Source organism: Pelophylax lessonae (assembly GCF_965119305.1).
Source record: "Pelophylax lessonae genome assembly, chromosome: 13".
Taxonomy (NCBI): Eukaryota; Metazoa; Chordata; class Amphibia; order Anura; family Ranidae; genus Pelophylax; species Pelophylax lessonae.
Genome location: NC_138780.1, coordinates 14,836,512 through 14,859,348, shown reverse-complemented (window position 1 = coordinate 14,859,348; position 22,837 = coordinate 14,836,512). Strand labels below are relative to the sequence as shown.

The 22,837-nt window shown below is 46.0% G+C and overlaps 1 protein-coding gene across 2 annotated transcripts in view; it reads left to right on the top strand.

Annotated features, from left to right (window-relative positions):
- KIRREL1 (kirre like nephrin family adhesion molecule 1) overlaps nt 1-22,837 on the top strand; it is a 305,915-nt gene that overhangs the window by 228,246 nt on the left and 54,832 nt on the right. For both annotated transcript variants that reach the window (XM_082275251.1, XM_082275250.1), the window contains exons 3-5: nt 11,276-11,425; nt 18,043-18,203; nt 22,037-22,187. In XM_082275251.1, coding sequence (XP_082131377.1) covers nt 11,276-11,425; nt 18,043-18,203; nt 22,037-22,187 — 462 coding nt within the window. The remainder of the gene's footprint in view (nt 1-11,275; nt 11,426-18,042; nt 18,204-22,036; nt 22,188-22,837) is intronic.

Genomic DNA, 22,837 nt, shown 5'->3' with positions numbered 1-22,837 from the left:
TGGCATGCTTTAGAGGGTTTTTGTCAACTTACCCATACAGGGCAAAATGATAGAGTCTCTTTAGGACCACTTAGTCATACTCAGGCATCTCACACTGCTTCTTCCTCCCATCAAAAGCTACCCAGTGCTTCCAGGTATTGGGGACATCCTTTGGAGAGTCTCACACTGCTTCTTCCTCCCATCAAAAGCTACCCAGTGCTTCCAGGTATTGGGGACATCCTTTGGAGAGTCTCCCATTGCTTCTTCTTCCGTCAAAAACTACCCAGTGCTTCCAGGTATTAGGGACATCCTTTGGAGAGTCTCCAACTGCTTCTTCTTCTTCCATCAAAAACTACTCAGTGCTTCCAGGTATTGGGGACATCCTTTGGAGAGTCTCCCACTGCTTCTTTTTCCATCAAAAACTACCCAGTGTTTCCAGGTATTGGGGACATCCTTTGGAGAGTCTCCCACTGCTTCTTCTTCTTCCGTCAAGAACTACCCAGCACTTCCAGGTATTGGGGACATCCTTTGGAGAGTCTCCCACGGCTTCTTCTTCCGTCAAAAACTACCCAGGGCTTCCAGGTATTGGGGACATCCTTTGGAGAGTCTCCCACTGCTTCTTCTTCCATCAAAAACGACCCAGTGCTTCCAGGTATTGGGGACATCCTTTGGAGAGTCTCCCACTGCTTCTTCTTCCATCAAAAACTACCCAGTGCTTCCAGGTATTGGGGACATCCTTTGGAGAGTCTCCCACTGCTTCTTCTTCCATCAAAAACTACCCAGTGCTTCCAGGTATTGGGGACATCCTTTGGAGAGTCTCCAACTGCTTCTTCTTCTTCCATCAAAAACTACTCAGTGCTTCCAGGTATTGGGGACATCCTTTGGAGAGTCTCCCACTGCTTCTTTTTCCATCAAAAACTACCCAGTGTTTCCAGGTATTGGGGACATCCTTTGGAGAGTCTCCCACTGCTTCTTCTTCTTCCGTCAAGAACTACCCAGCACTTCCAGGTATTGGGGACATCCTTTGGAGAGTCTCCCACGGCTTCTTCTTCCGTCAAAAACTACCCAGGGCTTCCAGGTATTGGGGACATCCTTTGGAGAGTCTCCCACTGCTTCTTCTTCCATCAAAAACGACCCAGTGCTTCCAGGTATTGGGGACATCCTTTGGAGAGTCTCCCACTGCTTCTTCTTCCATCAAAAACTACCCAGTGCTTCCAGGTATTGGGGACATCCTTTGGAGAGTCTCCCACTGCTTCTTCTTCCATCAAAAACTACCCAGTGCTTCCAGGTATTGGGGACATCCTTTGGAGAGTCTCCCACTGCTTCTTCTTCTGTCAAAAACTACCCAGTGCTTCCAGGCATTGGGGACATCCTTTGGAGAGTCTCCCACTGCTTCTTCTTCCATCAAAAACTACCCAGTGCTTCCAGGTATTGGGGACATCCTTTGGAGAGTCTCCCACTGCTTCTTCCTCCATCAAAAACTACCCAGTGCTTCCAGGCATTGGGGACATCCTTTGGAGAGTCTCCCACTGCTTCTTCTTCCGTCAAAAACTACCCAGTGTTTCCAGGTATTGGGGACATCCTTTGGAGAGTCTCCCACTGCTTCTTCTTCCATCAAAAACTACCCAGTGCTTCCAGGTATTGGGGACATCCTTTGGAGAGTCTCCCACTGCTTCTTCTTCTGTCAAAAACTACCCAGTGCTTCCAGGCATTGGGGACATCCTTTGGAGAGTCTCCCACTGCTTCTTCTTCCATCAAAAACTACCCAGTGCTTCCAGGTATTGGGGACATCCTTTGGAGAGTCTCCCACTGCTTCTTCTTCCATCCAAAACTACCCAGTGCTTCCAGGTATTGGGGACATCCTTTGGAGAGTCTCCCACTGCTTCTTCTTCTGTCAAAAACTACCCAGTGCTTCCAGGTATTGGGGACATCCTTTGCAGAGTCTCCCACTGCTTCTTCCGTCAAAAGCTACCCAGTGCTTCCAGGTATTGGGGACATCCTTTGCAGAGTCTCCCACTGCTTCTTCCGTCAAAAGCTACCCAGTGCTTCCAGGTATTGGGGACATCCTTTGGAGAGTCTCCCACTACTTCTTCCTCCATCAAAAACTACCCAGTGCTTCCAGGTATTGGAGACATCCTTTGGAGAGTCTCCCACTGCTTCTTCTTCCGTCAAAAACTACCCAGTGCTTCCAGGTATTGGGGACATCCTTTGGAGAGTCTCCCACTGCTTCTTCTTCTGTCAAAAACTACCCAGTGCTTCCAGGTATTGGGGACATCCTTTGGAGAGTCTCCCACTGCTTCTTCTTCCGTCAAAAACTACCCAGTGCTTCCAGGTATTGGGGACATCCTTTGGAGAGTCTCCCACTGCTTCTTCTTCCATCAAAAACTACCCAGTGCTTCCAGGTATTGGGGAGATCCTTTGGAGAGTCTACCACTGCTTCTTCTTGCATCAAAAACTACCCAGTGCTTCCAGGTATTGGGGACATCCTTTGGAGAGTCTCCCACTGCTTCTTCTTCCATCAAAAACTACCCAGTGCTTCCAGGTATTGGGGAGATCCTTTGGAAAGTCTCCCACTGCTTCTTCTTCCATCAAAAACTACCCAGTGCTTCCAGGTATTGGGGACATCCTTTGGAGAGTCTCCCACTGCTTCTTCTTCCATCACAACTACCCAGTGTTTCCAGGTATTGGGGACATCCTTTGGAGAGTCTCCCACTGCTTCTTCTTCTGTCAAAAACTACCCAGTGCTTCCAGGTATTGGGGACATCCTTTGGAGAGTCTCCCACTGCTTCTTCTTCCGTCAAAAACTACCCAGTGCTTCCAGGTATTGGGGACATCCTTTGGAGAGTCTCCCACTGCTTCTTCTTCCATCAAAAACTACCCAGTGCTTCCAGGTATTGGGGAGATCCATTTGGAAAGTCTCCCACTGCTTCTTCTTCCATCAAAAACTACCCAGTGTTTCCAGGTATTGGGGACATCCTTTGGAGAGTCTCCCACTGCTTCTTCTTCTGTCAAAAACTACCCAGTGCTTCCAGGTATTGGGGACATCCTTTGGAGAGTCTCCCACTGCTTCTTCTTCCGTCAAAAACTACCCAGTGCTTCCAGGTATTGGGGACATCCTTTGGAGAGTCTCCCACTGCTTCTTCTTCCGTCAAAAACTACCCAGTGCTTCCAGGTATTGGGGACATCCTTTGGAGAGTCTCCCACTGCTTCTTCTTCTGTCAAAAACTACCCAGTGCTTCCAGGTATTGGGGACATCCTTTGGAGAGTCTCCCACTGCTTCTTCTTCCGTCAAAAACTACCCAGTGCTTCCAGGTATTGGGGACATCCTTTGGAGAGTCTCCCACTGCTTCTTCTTCCATCAAAAACTACCCAGTGCTTCCAGGTATTGGGGACATCCTTTGGAGAGTCTCCCACTGCTTCTTCTTCCATCAAAAACTACCCAGTGCTTCCAGGTATTGGGGAGATCCTTTGGAGAGTCTACCACTGCTTCTTCTTCCATCAAAAACTACCCAGTGCTTCCAGGTAGTGGGGACATCCTTTGGAGAGTCTCCCACTGCTTCTTCTTCCATCAAAAACTACCCAGTGCTTCCAGGTATTGGGGAGATCCTTTGGAAAGTCTCCCACTGCTTCTTCTTCCATCAAAAACTACCCAGTGCTTCCAGGTATTGGGGACATCCTTTGGAGAGTCTCCCACTGCTTCTTCTTCCATCACAACTACCCAGTGTTTCCAGGTATTGGGGACATCCTTTGGAGAGTCTCCCACTGCTTCTTCTTCCATCAAAAACTACCCAGTGCTTCCATGTATTGGGGACAACGTTTGGAGAGACTCCCACTGCTTCTTCCTCCATCAAAAACTACCCAGTGCTTCCAGGTATTGGGGACATCCTTTGGAGAGTCTCCCACTACTTCTTCCTCCATCAAAAACTACCCAGTGCTTCCAGGTATTGGGGACATCCTTTGGAGAGTCTCCCACTGCTTCTTCCTCCATCAAAAACTACCCAGTGCTTCCAGGTATTGGGGACATCCTTTGGAGAGTCTCCCACTGCTTCTTCTTCTGTCAAAAACTACCCAGTGCTTCCAGGTATTGGGGACATCCTTTGGAGAATCTCCCACTGCTTCTTCTTCCGTCAAAAACTACCCAGTGCTTCCACGTATTGGGGACATCCTTTCGAGAGTCTCCCACTGCTTCTTCTTCTATCTAAAACTACCCAGTGCTTCCAGATATTGGGGACATCCTTTGGAGAGTCTCCCACTGCTTCCTCTTCTGTCAAAAACTACCCAGTGCTTCCAGGTATTGGGGACATCCTTTGGAGAGTCCCACTGCTTCTTCTTCTGTCAAAAACTACCCAGTGCTTCCAGGTATTGGGGACATCCTTTGGAGAGTGGAAGCTTCCAGCCCAATATTCTCCACAGTCACACCACCATCTTGGATGGCATTATTCTACCAAGCCTAAAGTTTTCAGCACATTCAACTCAATCCAAGTCCATTTTTGACTGAGCTGTGTGTTATATGCAATGGTGTCTCCAAAATCAACTTTTACATACGCTTTAGTCAATGGGCTTCTCCCTGCACTTTAAAATGATAAAACCCAACTGGGAAGAAGGCTGAGAGTGCCTTTAAAGATGGTTTTGAAACACCAATGACATAGCGGCCAGCCAACTGTATTTAGAAAAAAGGAACAATTTTAGGTTTCATTTTGTCTGTAGTACCATATAAAGGCTCCCATTTGCTGCCCATAAAGCTAATATCAAACACTCTCTTACACAATCTATTGCAAACGGACAATACCCTCCCAGCTGAGGGTAATTTGTCCTGCAGTGTGGGCTGATTGCTGATGTCACCTTATAGACCGGCTGTCCTCGTGAGCCCCCGTTACCTATCTTCCACATCTGGACAGGCTCTTTAAATCTTCTGTTTCCATCCATCGCAGGCCCCTACCGCCGTTCTGGAAACTGCAGGCAGCAATTTATTCCCCAGCCTCGCAGGCCAACCCAGATTCTGCTGACTAACCAGGATCGCTGCAAATACTTCATTTTGTTGGCATTCTGTCCACACGTTGATTGATGTCAAGGAGGGCCTGGCTTGCTCGAAGCTGAGGAGGTGGCCAACAGGGATAACAGATAAGAGGAGTGGGTCAGAGAGGGGGGCTCTAGCCCATCACTGCCAACTTAATAGGACACTTGAGGCGTCCCCTTTTGTTCTCATCGGCATTACAGTAAAAGAAAATAATTGTCTGAGGAGCAAAAAGTCAAAATCAGCTTCTGAGGGTCCCATTTTTGCTGTCAGGTTTTGGTAAGGCTTTTTTTGGATTGGGAAATTTGGAAATCAGTCACTTACCTGCCCTTTGTGTCCAAAGCCCAAACTTTTTTTTTTAAAGCGGAATTCCAGGAATTCAGCTTCTTTGTAAAAAGTGAATGCACACTGTGAGTTAAGTCCAAGAAGGTGCATGACATCTCCTGAGCATATCTTTGTTATTTACATTCGACAGTTTTATTGCACTCCCAGAAGATGGCTATCTCTGTATTTCTAGATGCTACCGGTCTAAGCATCTTCAACATTAGAGTTGGTGCAGCTGTTGTGTCTGCCCCTCCCCTCCCCTCCTCCTGCCCAGTCACAGAAGCCTTTGTATTATGTGAACTCCTTCAGAAAATATAAAGAGTTCTTTGAATGGGCCGTAGAGAGGAGGAGCAGGCATAGTAGCTCTATGTGCCTCTTTCCTCTCTCTCATAGCCCCCCAGTGTCAGTGTAGGCTCCAGCAGAGTCCTGAACCTGCCAGATATTAATAATAGAGATAAGCCTAGGAGATGTCATGCACCTCACTGGACTTAAGGGCGGCACTTTGCAGGGGGGCAGCAAAAAAGCCGCCCCCCCTCCACCTGAGACTCTATTGGCCACTGGTTGCTAGAGTGGCCTCTCTCATTCCCCCCTCTCTCCTACCCCCCTCTCTCTCGCTCTTATCCCCCCTCTCTCTCACCCCTCTCTCTCTCTATCGCCCCCCACTCTCTCTCACCCCTCCTCTCTCTCTCACCCCTCTCTCGCCCCCCACTCTCTCTCACCCCTCCTCTCTCTCTCTCACCCCCCTCTCTCTCTCACCCCCTCTCTCTCTCTCATCCCCCCTCTTGCGCTCTCTCTCTCTCAACCCCCCTCTCGCTCTCTCTCTCTCATCCCCCCTCTCGTCTCTCTCTCTGTCACTCATCCCCCCTCTCGCTCTCTCTGTCTCTCATCCCCCCTCTCGCTCTCTCTGTCTCTCATCCCCCCTCTCGCTCTCTCTCTCATCCCCCCTCTCGCTCTCTCTCTCTCACCCCCCTTCTCGCTCTCTCATCCCCCCTCACCCTCCCCCTCTCTCTCCCTCACCCATCCCCACCCCTCTTGTGAGATCTCAGGGGTTCATGCTGGGACTTGTAGTCCTTCAATTTTGGAGGGAGCCACATCCGTTAAGAAAAGAGTGGGGCAAATTTACATAGGGGGGTGCCCAATTTTAGTCTTGCCTAGGGCAGCACAAAACCAAAATACACCAATGGGTTCCACTGTGGTAAAAAGGTTAAGAAAGCCTGCTTTATTGTTTTTTAACTTTGGCCCCATTGGGTGGCATGAAGCAGCATTGCCCAACAAAGAAACAAGGCCATTTGAGGTCCTATGGCTTCAGTTCACACCGGTCCAGCTACTTCTGCTGGTCTTCTAGGTTGAATAATCAACCAAAACATCTGGGGTGCCAAGGTTCGCCATCACTGTCCTAGGGCTTCAGTTTATACTGGTCCTGCTGCTTCCTTCGATCATCCGGATTGAAGGATTCATCATTTGATTTTTTGATCAAAATTTGTTTGGGCTTTAAATATACTTTAGGAGCTTGTTAAGACCAGCCCCATTGGGTTGTGTTGAGCAGCATCGCCCAACGAAGAAACAAGGATTGAAGGTCTTATGGCTTCAGTTCACACTGGTCTTGCTGCTTTTGCTGGTCTTCCGGGTTGAAGGATATACCTTTCAACTCTTCTTCTGTAAAGTTGGCCATACTTGAGCTGATGAAACAAATCAGCCACACATGGATAAAAGAGTCTCCTGCTGCCATTTGCAGGTGTTGGCTGTCAGAGTACCTTAACACTGACTTCATCTGATTGTATATATTCATTGCTTTCTCCACCGGCTCCTTCGATTTCTTGATAAAAATTAGTTTTCACTTTAAATATACTTTAAGGGCTTGTTAAGACCAGGCACGTTGGGTTGTGTTAAGCAGAATTACTGAACAAAGTAATAAGGAATGAAGGTCTTATGATTTTAGTTCACACCGGTCCTGCTCAGGGGAGGACTGGGCCAGGGGGCAGGGGGGCAATTGCCCCCTGGGCCACTCTGGTGCCCTGTAAAATGGCTGCACTGCTTTTGCCACAGACATGCCTAAAGGATTTCTGGTGAAGAGAAGTAAAAGGTCCCTGCCACTGCCCTACTGAGTGCGGATTGAAGACAAGGACAGAGTGCAGGCCTCCCTCCAGCAGGAATGGTGTAAACTGTGTCTGAGCAGAGGCCCGTTCCACGCCCCACTGGAGACCCTTCTCCCCCTGGCCAGCCCCAACCATGCTGTCCAAGCTCCCCCCAACCGCCCCCTGCTGGCCAGGTCGGGAACCTGGATTCAGCCGGTAGGTAGAGAGTATCTGGAGCAGGGCTTCAGCTTGGAATGGAGATCAAGAATAGGATGGGAAGAGGAAGAGCAGGAGGGGGGCTGAGTGGCTGCACCATGAGCCTCTGGTTTGTACTTGCCCCCTGGGCCGGAAGTCACCAGTCTGCCCCTGGTCCTTCTGCTTTTGCTGGTTGTCTAGTTTGAAGGACTCACCATTCAACTCTCCTCCTGTAAAGTTGGCCGTACTTGGGCTGATGAAACAAATTTATGGATGCCTCCACCCATACATAGATGGAGGATTTTTCTGCTGCCAGCTGTGGGTGTTGGCTGGCAGAATCCCTGAACAGTGACTTCATCTGATTGGATACGTTCATTTCTTTTTCCACCCAGCTCCTTCAATTACTTTGCTGAGTCAAACAGCGTTGGCAGGTCCACCCATGGCTTGAATTGGCCGAAATCCGAGTCACGTATGGCCAGATTAAGTTGAGGGTTTCTCGTTCCTGTCCACTGTGGGCACATCATTGTGTCATCCTATGCTCGCATAATGTCTACCCTTTTCAGTACATGACAAGGCCCCCACCCCCCCCCCACTGCCAGAAAACAGTAGGTTCCTTTGAATAGTCCTTGGTTGACCTCAAACACGGTGTTCGACAATAAACAATTTGTGAGTTTATCATTGACGTGAGCGCATTAGAATTCGGTGAACATCTGAAGCCATCAATGAACAGGTATTGCTGCATTGTTACACCCGTGTTTTTAGTCTACGTTATTTGGCCTTGTGTAGGAGCATTCACAAGCCCCAGAGGGGACTTTCCCACGCCTTCTGTTTCACTTTGAAAATATTTCCCACATGAAAGCTTTGGAGGTGTCACCTCAGTTAGGGGTATTCCTGACGTCCTCCCAAAGGGCGTCTCAAATAAACATCCTGTCTGACTCATAGGTTTGAGTAAACACTCCGAATGCTGGTGGACCGACCGTATTCTGAGTCCACCCATCAACCTTCGCCAACAGACAGGAGGGGGGCAATTGACAAGAATATTCCTGAGTATTCACTTGAATTCACTGGCATGCCGCATGGATGGGCAAAAATGGTCCTAAGCTGGCCAGAACTGTGACCGACAAGCACATGGCCAACTGAGAGCCTGTAGGACATGCTCTTGATTACATCATCACTGTGCAGCCAATCACAGTGTAGTATATAGGTTGAACTGGATGGACTATTGTCTTTATTCAACCTTACGTACTATGTAAATATGTACCTATAATCAGGAGCCTGCCCTAATGGCCTCCGGAGTCCTGCCCTAATGGCCTTCCTGAGTTTTCACTTGGATTCACTGGTGTGCTGCGTGGATGGGCAAAAATAGTCATACAATGGCTAAGCTGGCCAGAACTGTGATCGACAAGCTTATGGCCAACCGTGAGACCGTTGGACAGGTTCCTGATTACTTCATCGCTATGCAGCCAATCACAGTGGAGTATAATCAGGAGCCTGCCCTATTGGCCTCTGGAGTCCTGCCCTAATGGCCTTCCAGAATATTCACTTGAATTAATTGGCGTGCCGCGTGGATGGGCAAAAATGGTAATACGATGGCTAAGCTGTCCAGAACTGTGGCCGACAAGCTCATGGCCAATCAGGACAGGCACTTGATTACATCATCAGTGTGCAGCCAATCGCAGTAGCATATAATCGGGAGCCTGCCCTAATGGCCCCCTTGCCCACTTAAAGGGCAAGGGGTTAAAAAGATAAACATTGCGATACAAGGTAACACCACATTGCACTGCCACTATACAAAGCCCCCCCAGCGCGTTACGCCCCTATAAGTGGGCCTTCACTCTGGAGGCCATTAGGGCAGGATCCCAATTTTACGACACTGTGATTGGCTGCAGAGTGGTGATGTAATCAGGAAAATGTGCTACTGGCACCTGCTGGTGGGAATGCTCACTTAAAGGGCAAGGGGTTAAAAAGATAAACATTGCGATACAAGGTAACAACGCATTGCAATGCCACTATACAAAGCCCCCCAGCACGTTACGCCCCTATAAGTGGGCCTTCACTCTGGAGGCCATTCGTGCAGGCTCCTGGTTTTACGCCACTGTGATTGGCTGCAGAGTGGTGAGGTAATCAGGAGCATGTCCTACTGGAACCCGCTGGTGGGAATGCCCACTTAAAGGGCAAGGGGTTAAAAAGAAAAACATTGCGATACAAGGTAACAACGCATTGCACTGCCACTATACAAAGCCCCCCCAGCGCGTTACGCCCCTTTAAGTGGGCCTTCACTATGGAGGCCATTAGGGCAGGCTCCCGGTTTTACGCCACTGTGATTGGCTGTAGAGTGGTGATGTAATCAGGAGCATGTCCTACTGGCACCCGCTGGTGTGAATGCCCACTTAAAGGGCAAGGGGTTAAACTGATAAACATCACGATACAAGGTAACAACGCATTGCACTGCCACTATACAAAGCCCCCCAGCGCGTTACGCCCCTTTAAGTGGGCCTTCACTATGGAGGCCATTAGGGCAGGCTCCCGGTTTTACGCCACTGTGATTGGCTGCAGAGTGGTGATGTAATCAGGAGCATGTCCTACTGGCACCCGCTGGTGGGAATGGGCCCTAAGGGCCCAAGGGCAGTAGAGCCTCACACTAGAGCCATGTTTTACTGCCCTCTTCTGCATTTAACTGCATAGGCACATGTGGTGGTGGGGGGTGGGGGATTTACAAGCTGAGGCAGGATAGATAACCCCACCGTTGCGTTCAGCAGGCGTCGCACCCACCAAATGTCACCTATTCAAGTGAAAAGAGCGCCCCACCTCCCTAGTTTGTTCAAAATGCCTGGCCCTGATTGACTGCACTATCACTAATCACTTACAGCATGCTGAAGGGACCAGCACTGATGTTTGAGAGGCCACTTTAGCATGCCGGTCAGCATTATCAGGAGAAGGTTTACTACTGCCACGTCGATACATCCTCAGTTGCTGACAACATGGCGGAAACGCTTGTCGCAGGCAGGATGGCGAGGAGTTTGGGTGCACGGCCAGGTTGACATGATTATTAAATGGGTGATAAAATCTCAGGAGGGTTCCCAGCAGCCTTGGCCAGATCTCACAGTATCTGATAGACGTCGGTTGAATGTAAAATGTCGTCCATTGTGAGCGCCTTGCTTTCCTGACGTCTGCAGGATTGTTCTGTCCCCCGGTCAGTCACCGAGGATTGTACGTCAGACTGGAACAACACCATCACCTATGGGAGCTGGGGAGAACTGCAACCTATGAGAGCAGATACAGGAGAGATGAACTCCAGGCAGATATATACTATATACTGTATAGATAAATACCATCTGCCGCAACGGAGTGCTCCTTTAAAAGATTAGGAGATGGGGGGGGAGGGGGGGGACAGTACTTTGGGCCAATCAGTTGCTTTGCATTCACATGCATCGCCAAAGAAGAGAAAGCAGAGAGATGACCCCCATCAGCCTTTCTGCTCTTTACCTGTCCAATCACAGCCAGGGGGCGGGGAGGTGACCAGACTTTGTTGTGTAACCGTAGCAGAGAAAAGTCTGGTCACCAGGATGGCAGTGTAAATCATAGGACTGGATGGACAAAGATACAAATCCGGCTCTCATAGATGTATTTGGCCTGAAATTTTAGACATTTTGTGCAAATTCTGTTTGTTTTTTGTTTTTTTCTGTAGTCTGGCCTCGCTATCAAGTGGTGGGAAACGCCGATTCCGGGCAGTACAACCTGGAGATCACCAACGCCAGCATCTACGATGACGCCAACTTCGAGTGCCAAGCGACAGAGGCCGCCCTACGGTCCAAAGGAGCCAAGCTGACCGTGCTGAGTAAGGATTGCATTATTCCTATCAGTATTGATGTATTGGTATTGGTACTGATTTATTGGTACTCATCTATTGGTATTGATGTATTGTTATTGATACTGATGCTTCGGTACTCATCTATTGGTACTAATGTATTGGTATTTATACTAATGTACTGGTATTGGTACTGATGTATTGATACCGGTATTGATACTGATGTATTGGTATTGATACTGATGTATTGGTATTGATGTATTGGCACTGATATATTGGTATTGGTACTGATGTATTAGTAGTTATGTATTGGTATTGGTACTGATGTATTGGAATTGATGTATGGGTACTGGTATTGATATGGATGTGTTGGTACTGATGTGTTGGAATTTATGTATGGGTACTGGTATTGATACGGATGTGTTGGTATTGATGTATCGGTATTGATGTATAGGTATTAATGTATTGGTACTGATGTACTGGTATTGATACTGATGTGTTGGTATTAATGTATTGGTACTGATATATTGGTATTGCTATTGATGTATAGGTATTAATGTATTGGAATTATTGTATTGGTGTTGGCAGTGATGTATGGGTATTGGTATTGGCATTGGCATTAATGTATTGGTACGCCTCTATTGGTATTGATGTATTTGTATTGATACTGATGTATTGGTATTGATGTATTGGTATTGTTTTTTTGGTACTCATTTACTGGTATTGATATTGATTTATTGCTACTGATATATTGGTACTCATCTATTAGTATAGATGTATTGCTACTGATGTATTGATATTGATGTATTAGTATTGATGTATTGGTACTGATGTATTGGTACTGATATACTGATGTATTGGTTTTGATACTGATGTATTGATACTTATGTATTGGTATTGATGTATTGGTACTGTTTTTTTGGTACTCTTTTATTGGTATTGATGTATCGGTGTTGATACTGATGTATTGCTACTGCTATATTGGCACTCATCTATTAGTATAGATGTATTGCTAGTGATGTATTGGTATTGATGTATTAGTATTGATGTATTGGTACTGATGTACTGATGTATTGGTATTGGTACTGATGTATTGGTATTGATGTATTGGTATTGATGTACTGATGTATTGGTATTGATACTGACTGATGTATTGGTATTTAAACTAATGTATTGGTACTGTTATTGATACTGATGTATTGGTATTGGTACTGATGTATTGGTATTGGTACTGATGTATTAGTATTGTTGTATTGGAACTCCTCTATTGGTATTGATTTATTGGTATTGATGTACTGATGTATTGGTATTGATACTGATGTATTGGTATTGGTACTGATGTATTAGTATTTATGTATTAGTATTGGTACTGATGTATTGGAAATTGATGTATGGGTATTGGTATTCATATGGATGTGTTGGTACTGATGTATTTTTACTGATGTATTGGAATTGATGTATGGATTTTGGTATTGATACTGATGTGTTGGTACTGATGTATCGGTATTGATATATTGGTATTAGTATTGATGTATAGGTATTAATGTATCGGTACTGATGTACTGGTATTGATACTGATGTGTTGGTATTAATGTATTGGTACAGATATATTGGTATTGATGTATTGGAATTAATGTATAGGTGTTGATAATGATGTATTGTATTGGTTTTAATGTATACAGGAAATCATCTCCACTTACACTATAAGGATGGCCAGTGACAGTACCATGAGACCAAGGAGAACATTGCTAGGTCACTTAATATTGATCAGTGTGCTGGAAAATCATTGTGACCATTAGCTGATTGAGAACAGGTCTAGATAATAAGAATATTCGTCTTTTATGAAAATAGGTTTTTATTAGCAGACTGTCTATTGAGTTGGAGGAACCAGAACAAATAAAAAGTGTTAATCTCCCTAGTGGGGGCACAAATAGCAGATTGTGAGGACACAAACAGAAATGTAACACTTCAACACTGTATGTTTGCTTTAAAATAATTTAGAGGAGAAAGCTAGTCAACAAGAAAACCAAAAGCCTATTAAACCATAAAAAAAAAAAAACATTAACACATTTTGCTGCAATACTCAGCTTTAGTCTTGAGCTGTCCACAGTAATTAATCTTTGCCAGTAGATGTCCTAAGTCTGATTGCCAGCATCATTTAACCCGTTACCCATTAGACCAGTGATGGCGAACCTTGGCACCCCAGATGTTTTGGAACTACATTTCCCATGATGCCCAACTACACTGCAGAGTACATGAGCATAATGGGAAATGTAGTTCCAAAGCATCTGGGGTGCCAAGTTTTGCCAATATTGCGTTAGACTCTCCTGGACCCACCCCCAGCCTGTGACTGAACAGTGAAAGAAGGAGCAGCAAGGTGACAAGCTTATCATTTCTTCAGAAAATAACACATTTGACCAGTAGATGGTGCTAAGTATCATAGAAAAATCTAATACTTAGTGCCACCTAGTGGCAAAAAAAGCAGTATTGTTCTACTTTAAATCAATGAAAACCAGTAGATGGTACTAAGTGCCATAGAAAATATGATACTTAGCACCATCTAGTGGCAAAAAGCAGTATTTTCTACTTTAAATCAATGAAAACCAGTAGATGGTACTAAGTGCCATAGAAAATATGATACTTAGCACCATCTAGTGGCAAAAAGCAGTAGTTTCTACTTTGATCAATGAAAACCAGTAGATGGTACTAAGTGCCATAGAAAATATGATACTTAGCACCATCTAGTGGCAAAAAGCAGTATTTTCTACTTTGATCAATGAAAACCAGTAGATGGTACTAAGTGCCATAGAAAATATGATACTTAGCACCATCTAGTGGCAAAAAGCAGTGTTTTCCACTTTAAATCAATGAAAACCAGTAGATGGTACTAAGTGCCATAGAAAATATGACACTTAGCACCATCTAGTGGCAAAAAGCAGTATTTTCTACTTTAAATCAATGATAACCAGTAGATGGTACTAAGTGCCATAGAAAATATGATGCTTAGCACCATCTAGTGGCAAAAAGCAGTATTTTCTACTTTAAATCAATGAAAACCAGTAGATGGTACTAAGTGCCATAGAAAATATGATACTTAGCACCATCTAGTGGCAAAAAGCAGTATTTTCTACTTTGATCAATGAAAACCAGTAGATGGTACTAAGTGCCATAGAAATATGATACTTAGCACCATCTAGTGGCAAAAAGTAGTATTTTCCACTTTAAATCAATGAAAAGCTTTCATTTAGCACAGAAAATAGCTTAATAATGTATATCCTTTTTTTTTTTTTTTTGCAATGAATGTGCATGCGCCTTCACTTAACAAATATTTTATAAACACACCTCTTAAACTAATTTAATTTAAAAACACAGAACATTGAACACAGAAATGCATGAATGCGTGCCTTTTAGATCCGGCGTCTTGCATGAGCCCAATGGTGACGGGTTCTCTTTCTTTAATCAGTAGATGTTTGGTACAAAACCTTGCTGGGTTCTCACACTGTGGAGTTTATACAGGGGAGGTGCAGCCTCCTCTATGCGGAATGTTTATATGCCATTGTTAGGAGCAGCGGCGGACTTGCAGCAACCTGTTAGCAGGTAATCAGCAGCCAGCCAGGCAGGGCGAGCTCGGAGTGCGTGCCCTCCAGATTACAATGGAAGGATAGAGAGGGAGACAATTGCGCTCTTGTGAAAGCTTTCTCCTGCGTGAAATCCCTTGATTTTGTTTTCTCACCTATTTGGCTCCGAGCAAGTCCCAGCAGTCAGGAGTCTAATTACTGGCACCTCGCTGCCCTGCGGGATACTAATGAAGGCAGCGCTTACCTGCTCCCAACTACGGCTCCTCCGCGCTGCCCTCCTAATAGATGCCACTGATGTGCCTGGTGATCTCGGCTGCATACTAAGAGATCTATGGAGGGCCAAGGTCTATGGAATAAGCAGACCCCCTCCCAAATCACGATAAGGGACGCTAACTGGTGACAGCATGTAAAAAAAATAGGAAAAAAAAAATGATATACAGTATCTCAGAAAAGTAAGTACACCCCTCACATTTTTGTAAATATTTTATTATATCTTTTCATGTGACAACACTGAAGAAATGACACTTTGCTACAATGTAAAGTAGTGAGTGTACAGCTTGTATAACAGTGTAAATTTGCTGTCCCCTCAAAATAACTCAACACGCAGCCATTAATGTCTAAACCGCCGGCGACAAAAGTGAGTACACTGTTATACAAGCTGTACAGTCACTACTTTACATTGTAGCAAAGTGTAATTTCTTCAGTGTTGTCACATGAAAAGATAGAATAACATACAAAAAAAAAATGTGAGGGTGTACTTACTTTTGTGAGATACTGTGTGTATATATATATATATATATATATATATATATATATATATATTAAAACATTAAAAAAGGATAATAATACTACACATCAATTGTCAGCAGAGGCCATACACAGTGTAGTAACAGATACACATGCATCGGAGACATAGGGGTGTATTTATTAGAAATAATAAAACCTGCAGCACTTTTCATCCTGTGAAACTGCATTTACATTTGTTCCGTGCAACTGGGGGCAAAAAAAACGAATGTTACTAGGCCAAGGTCGAATGTTAGCCTTCATTCAGGACAGACTGAAGCAGGAAATTACCACAATATGGGCACTAGATGGAGCTGGTGATCATCGTAAAGAACTAATATCAGCACCATCTAGTGGCCATAATGGGGTATGTTCCTCATTCACTTTATTCTGTATGTATAAGTATGTCACAATACACACAAGTGGTAAAAACGGATGGTTTGGCCTCATTTTTTACCGACCCTCGATTGGCCACGGAAAGCCTAGGGGGCCGTAGAGATTTAGTCCCCGTTCACACTAAGGCGACCTGTGAGGCGACCTGGTCGCCTCACAGGTCGCCGTAGGTCGCCTCCCATAGGGAAGCTGCGGACCCGTTCTAATAGAAGCAACACAAGTCGCTCCGACTTAGAAAAAGGGTCCGGAGCTTCTTTGGGGCGACCAGGAGGCGACCGCCATAGACTTCAATGTTATGAAGTCCGTGGCGGCCGCTCCGAGGTCGCGGCACGCTGCTCGCACCGTGACCTCGGAGGTCGCGGTGCGAAGTAGCGTCGCTTGTATGTGAACGGGGCCTTAGGGTCAAAACAACAGTTGTGACACTGTTGTGAATCAGGAAAATACCGCAATATGGCCACTAGATTGAGCTAATGATCATAGTAAAGAAGTATCATCAGCTCCATCTAGTGGCCATAATGGGCATTTTTCCAGGATTCATTCTAATCTGTATGTATAAGTATGTCACAATACAAGGTCCCGTTCACACAAGTGGTAAAGACGGATGGTTTGGCCTCGTTTTTACCGAACCCCGATTGAGCAGTTGGCCATACATATACAGATTTAAGGTCTGAAATACTCAGTTACACCATTGTGAATCAGGAAAAGGCTGCACTATGCATACCTCCCAACTCTTTGAAATAGGAATGAAGGACACCTATTAGAAAAAGTATGTGGGCATAGGACACACCCCCCTGCCACGCCCCCTTAAAGGAGAATTATACAAGTGCTTTTTTTTTTTACCACTACTATTCCTTTATATTGGCTTTTGAAATTTACAAATGCAGCAATTTAGAAATTGGATGAAAGGTTTTAGCACTGGGAAACACTTTTTGGAAGATAAAAAGTGCATTTTATATACAACTATATAGATCAGACCAAAATGAGGGACGAATGAGGAGGAAAGAGGGACGGAGGGACTTTGTTCCAAATCAACGACAGTCCCCTCAAAATCAGGGACAGTTGGGAGCTATACAATATGGCCACTAGATGGAGCTGACCATCATAGTATCATCAGCTCCATCTAGTGGTCATTCAGCCATCCAGCCACTATAGCAGTTTTCATTGATTTAAAGTAGAAAAATACTGCTTTTTTGCCACTAGATGGCACTAAGTATTATATTTTTCTATAATACTTAGCACCATCTACTGGTCAAATGTGGTATTTTCTGAAGAAAAGATAAGCTTGGTACTTTGCTGCTCCTTTTTTTACTGTCCAGTCAGAGGCTGGGGGTGGGTCCAGGAGAGTCTAACGCAGTGTTGGCGAACCTTGGCACCCCAGATGTTTTGGAACTACATTTCCCATGATGCTCATGCACTCTGCAGTGTAGTTGAGCATCATGGGAAATGTAGTTCCAAAAATATCTGGGGTGCCAAGATTAGCCATCACTGCGACTATAGTCTGCTGTACGCGGCATCGGGGTAACCCAAGCGCGGAAATACGCCTCCAATTTACCTTATACGGCCTTATGTGCCCGTGTGCAAGAAGAATAAAGCACGTCACATGTGTTAATGTGTTGCCGTGCCATCCATTTGGATTGGAGACCAAAGGCATCACAGCAGCTGCAAGCCGCAAAGCACCGTAAAACGCTACTGTGCGTCGTGGCACGCCGCATTGCCAAAAATGGTCCAGCCGATTTCATTTGAATGCAACACAAGGTAAAAAAACATGCACTAACGCACATGCGTGAACACAACGGACCGGGGCGTCAAGGTATAAACTGGCCCCTGTGGCATCTCTGCTCTGACACGATAACGATGTGATAGATGCCTAACCTCTCTTCTTTCCATCCCCAGTTCCCCCGGAGGATCCCGTCATAGAGACCGGCTCGGACATCCTCCTCCTGAGAGCCGGGATCCCCTACAACTTGACCTGCCGAGCCGAAAAAGCCAAGCCGGCGGCCACCATCGAGTGGTTAAGAGACGGAGCCCTGCAGGAAGGAGCCGCCACCAGTACGGTGAGTAGCCCGGGTCCCCCCCGCAGATCTCAGCCTGTGATCTACTGTCTGCTTGTCTATGTTCTTTCTCTTGAAATCCGGCCTTCCAGGTTGTAGAGGAGCCCCCAGGCGTGGCGCGCCGGCCCCGGTGAAAGGAGAGAGAGTTTTGATCTTTCTCTCCGCCGCTTCGACATGAAAGGCCTTTGTGGAAGTGCCTGCCTTTCCATTCTTCCATCCAGACACATCTGAGGTGACCAGAGCCTCTTTGCTGAACCTTTATAACAGTGACGGCTTTACTCCGCAAGAAACCTTGGACGCGGCTCTTTGTAGCACATCTGAGGCGAGAGGGACTGCGCTCACCCGCCCTGCTCATCCTAATGGATTCTGTATGTCCAGAGCCTGTATGTTCCCAAGCTATTTTATTGGGGCCACTTTAAAGTTTGCCCCCCTCCCCACCCCTGCTGATAATTACCTGCTTTCCAAAAATGACCTCTGTCATCTGAATGTTCAGCTTTCGTGGAGAAAGTGCTGCAACGTGATCCCTTCAGGTGTTAGGAGCGCCTAGTACAAACAAAATTGAAAGTCTTTATTTGTTAGGAACAACCGATACAACCAACACATTTGGGGGAAGGACTCCTTCTTGAGATATAATACAAAATTGTGGGTGGATTGAGGCTAGAGTGTTCTAACAGCAGTACTGGTCATATAACCAAACAGATAGGCAACCTCGGCACTCCAGCTGTGGTGAAGCTACAAATCTCATCGTGCCTCTGCCTGTGGTAACCATGCCTGTGCCCGTCAGAATCTGGCAACGCCTCATGGGATTTGTAGTTTCACCACAGCTGGAGTGTCGTGGTTGCCCACCCCTGGGTGGTGATCTCTACCTTCTCTAAGAAAATCCGGAGTGCCAGCTGTATGTTTTTCGGCATAATAGTTATCCTCTTGGCCTGTATGGCACAGAGATTGGCGTCCTTTGAGATAAGCCTCTGAGTCCTCCAGTAGAGCCATGGCTACGGAGCTCTGGAATCGCAGGTCATTCTTGAAGGTCTGGGCGATCTCCCTGACAAGTCACTAGAAGGGCAGCTTTCGCTATAGTGGATTTCTCTTAGCACCTTGGAGAGCCACCATGCTGGGTCTGTAGTGGTGCGGCTTCTTAACTTCGCCAGGTGGCCGGGTTATTCTTGCGGGCGGCTTTGGTGGCCAGCTACTTGCGGAGAGCTTTTCCACAGGTGGACTTGTGATTAGTTGGCATGCTATGGCAAGAAACAAGAACTTTCTCTGCAAATCCTGCATGCCAGCTGTATGTCTCTGGGCATGGTGGTGACCCTCTTGGAATGTATGGCACAAAGACTGGTGTCCTCAAGAAGTTCTATGAGATAAGCCCCTGAGGCCTCCTGCAGAGCCATGGCAGTGGAGTTCTGGAAGCGCACGTCAGTCTTGAAGTCTTGGGCGATCTCCCTGACAAGTCAGTAGAAGAAAGCAGTTTGGTGGATTTCTGGTAGCATAGTACCTCTTGGAGAGCCACCATGCTTGGCCTGTAGCACTGAGGCTTCTAGACTCCACCAGAGGCCGGGGCGCCATAGAGGATAGCCTTGTTGGCCAACTGTATGCTGGAAGCTTTCCCACTAGTGTACTTGGCGGTAGTCTGCTTGGTTCTTGCCATAGATCAGACTTTTATCAACTTTTTGAACACAGAGGAACCCTTGAAAGAGCTTTCCAGTCTCAGGGAACCCCTGCTAAAATTACTATATCTACATCTCATGATACATTAGTGTGATGGTCAGTGGGAAGAATGCTCCTTACACTTGTGGTTATTGGGAAGAATTACCCTCCTTACAGATAGCTAAAAAGAATAATGGTGTCAGTGGGAACTTATCTGAAAGGCAGGATTTCGTCATTTCTCAAGACCCTCTTGGCATGTATGGCACAAAGACTGGTGTCCTCAAGAAGTCCTACGAGATAAGCCCCTGAGGCCTCCTGCAGAGCAATGGCAGTGGAGCTCTTGAAGCGCTCGTCAGTCTTGAAGTCTTGGGCGATCTCTCTGACAAGTCAGTAGAAGGGCAGTTTTTGTGTAAGCAGTTTGGTGGATTTCTGGTAGCATAGTACCTCTTGGAGAGCCACCAGGCCTGTAGCACTAAGGCGTCTAGAATCCACCAGAGGCCGGGCGCCATAGAGGATAGCCTTGTTGGCCAACTGTATGCTGGAAGCTTTCCCACCGGTGTACTTGGGGGCAGTCTGCTTGGTTCTTGCCATAGATCAGACTTTTATCAACCTTTTGAACACAGAGGAACCCTTGAAAGATCTTTCCAGCCTCAGGGAACCCCTGCTGAAATTACTATATATACATTTCATGATATATAATGCCTCGTTTCCACTGAGTGGTACGGTACGGTACAGTTCGGTTCAGTACGGTAAGGTTCGGAATGGTACACCTTGCGTTTCCACAGCCAATAGTATTTCATGATAGGCGTGGTGTAGCAGGAAAGCTGTGATAGACAATTCTCTGTCAACCAATCAAAGTTCTGCAGAGTGTACCTCCACCCTGTTGGTACGGTACTAATGTGCTTGGTACCCCAAAGAAAGGGTCCCAAAAAAGTGGTACGGTACGGTTTGGAATTAGGGTACCATTCACAATGGAAACGGCAAAAATAGCGTACCGTACCGAACCGAACCGTACCGCTCAGTGGAAACGAGCCATTAGTGTGATGGTCAATGGAAAGAATGCTCCTTACACTTGTGGTTATTGGGAAGAATTTCCCTCCTTACAGATAGCTAAAAAGATTAATGGTGCCAGTGGGAACTTATCTGAAAGGCAGGATTTCGTCATTTCTCGGGGAACCCCCTAATAACGTCTGAAGGAACCCTTGGGTTCCATGAAACCCTAGTTGAGAAACCCTAATCTATGCCCTCTCACTATGAATCTTGCGTGTAATCTATATGCCTTTGGACATCATGGTGACCCTCTTGGCATGTACAGCACAGAAATTGATGTCCTCCAAGAGTCCTACAAGAAAAGTCCCTGAAGACTCCGGCAGAACCATGGCAGTGGAGCTCTGAAAGCGCAGGTTGGTCTTGGAGTCCTGGGCCATCTCCCTGATGAGTCGCTGGAAAGGCAGTTTTCAAGAGAGCAGTTTGGTGGATTTCTGGTAGCACCTCACAGAGCCACTGCTGGGCCTGTGGCTGGGGCGTTCTTGCAGGTGGCATTGGTGGCCATCTGTTGGCCATCTGCTTTCGGGGAGCTTTCCCACTGGTGGACTTGTGAGAAGTCTGCTTGGTTCTTGCCGTAGCTCAGCCTTTCTCAACCTTTCCAACACAAAGGAATGCTTGAAATAACTTTTTGGTCTCAGGGAATCCCTGCTAAAAGTGACTATATCTACAACTCATGGTATATTAGTATGAAGGTCGTGGGAAGAATGCTTCTTACACTCGTGGTCATAGAAAAAATTACCCTCTTACAGAGAGCTAAAAAGATCAATGGTGTCAGTGGGAACTCGTCTGAGAGTCAGAAATTTCTCATTGCTCAAGGAACCCCTAGTAACCTCTGAAGGAACCTTAAAGTTCCATGGAACCCTGGTTGAGAAACCCCAATAGGTGATATCGCTGCTTCTCTTCAAATGAGACGGAAGAATCGAATGCCTATCCCTGCACCAGAACCTGTGGTTCTGCTAAAGAGGACTGGACTTCACATTGCCTGATGCTTCCCTTCAGGAGGGATCTGGTGCCTAGGTCTTGACCCATGTGACCAGCACTAAGGGGAGCACACAAAGGAAGATAGGGGTTCTTACGATTGAAGCATGCACAGGTCCTCTTTTTTAGAAATTTCAATCTCTCTTATCATGAATCTTGTTTTGCAGATGGTGTTGGGGGATGGAAAACTTGAAACCACCATGAGCTACCTGTTGATAGTCCCTACGGATCAAGACATTGGCCGAATGTTCACATGTAGGACATCGAACTACGCTATTCCGACCGGCAAGGAGACCACGGTTAAGCTGGACGTCCATCGTAAGCCATATTGCCTATGATACTTTTTGTTTTTTTTACTGTCTGTTGTTTATAAAAAGAAAAGATAACCCAGACCTTTAAAGAAAAAGCCCAAATTTTGTGAAAAGGCCTAAATAGGTTAGTAGGGTGCCCTAGCATATTCAAAAAGGACAATAATGTGATGTCGGCTCATGAGTCTCTCCACCGCACCCCAGGGAGTGATGTAAAATATGGCATCCTTAGCATCTCTTTTGTAAGACATTTCTTGTTGGCCATAAACTTGCTAATTACAGAGCACCATCTAGTGGTGGAATAAGGATAAGCACAGCCCATATACTTTATACACAGCGCCATCTAGCAGTGGAAAGGGGATAAACATCCCATATAAAATATGGCATCCTTAGCATCTCTGTTACAAGCTATTTCTTATTGGTCCTGCGAGCAATAAACTTACTATATACACAGCACCATCTAATGGTAGAAAGGGGATAAGCACATCCCATATGCTTTGTATATACACAGCGTCATCTAGTGGTGGAAAGATGATAAGCGAAGCCCGTATATACCAAGTATACCATCTAATGGTGGAAAGGGGATAAGCACATCCCATATACTTGCTGTATACATAATGCCATCTAGTGGTGGAAAGGGAATAAGCACATCCCATGTAC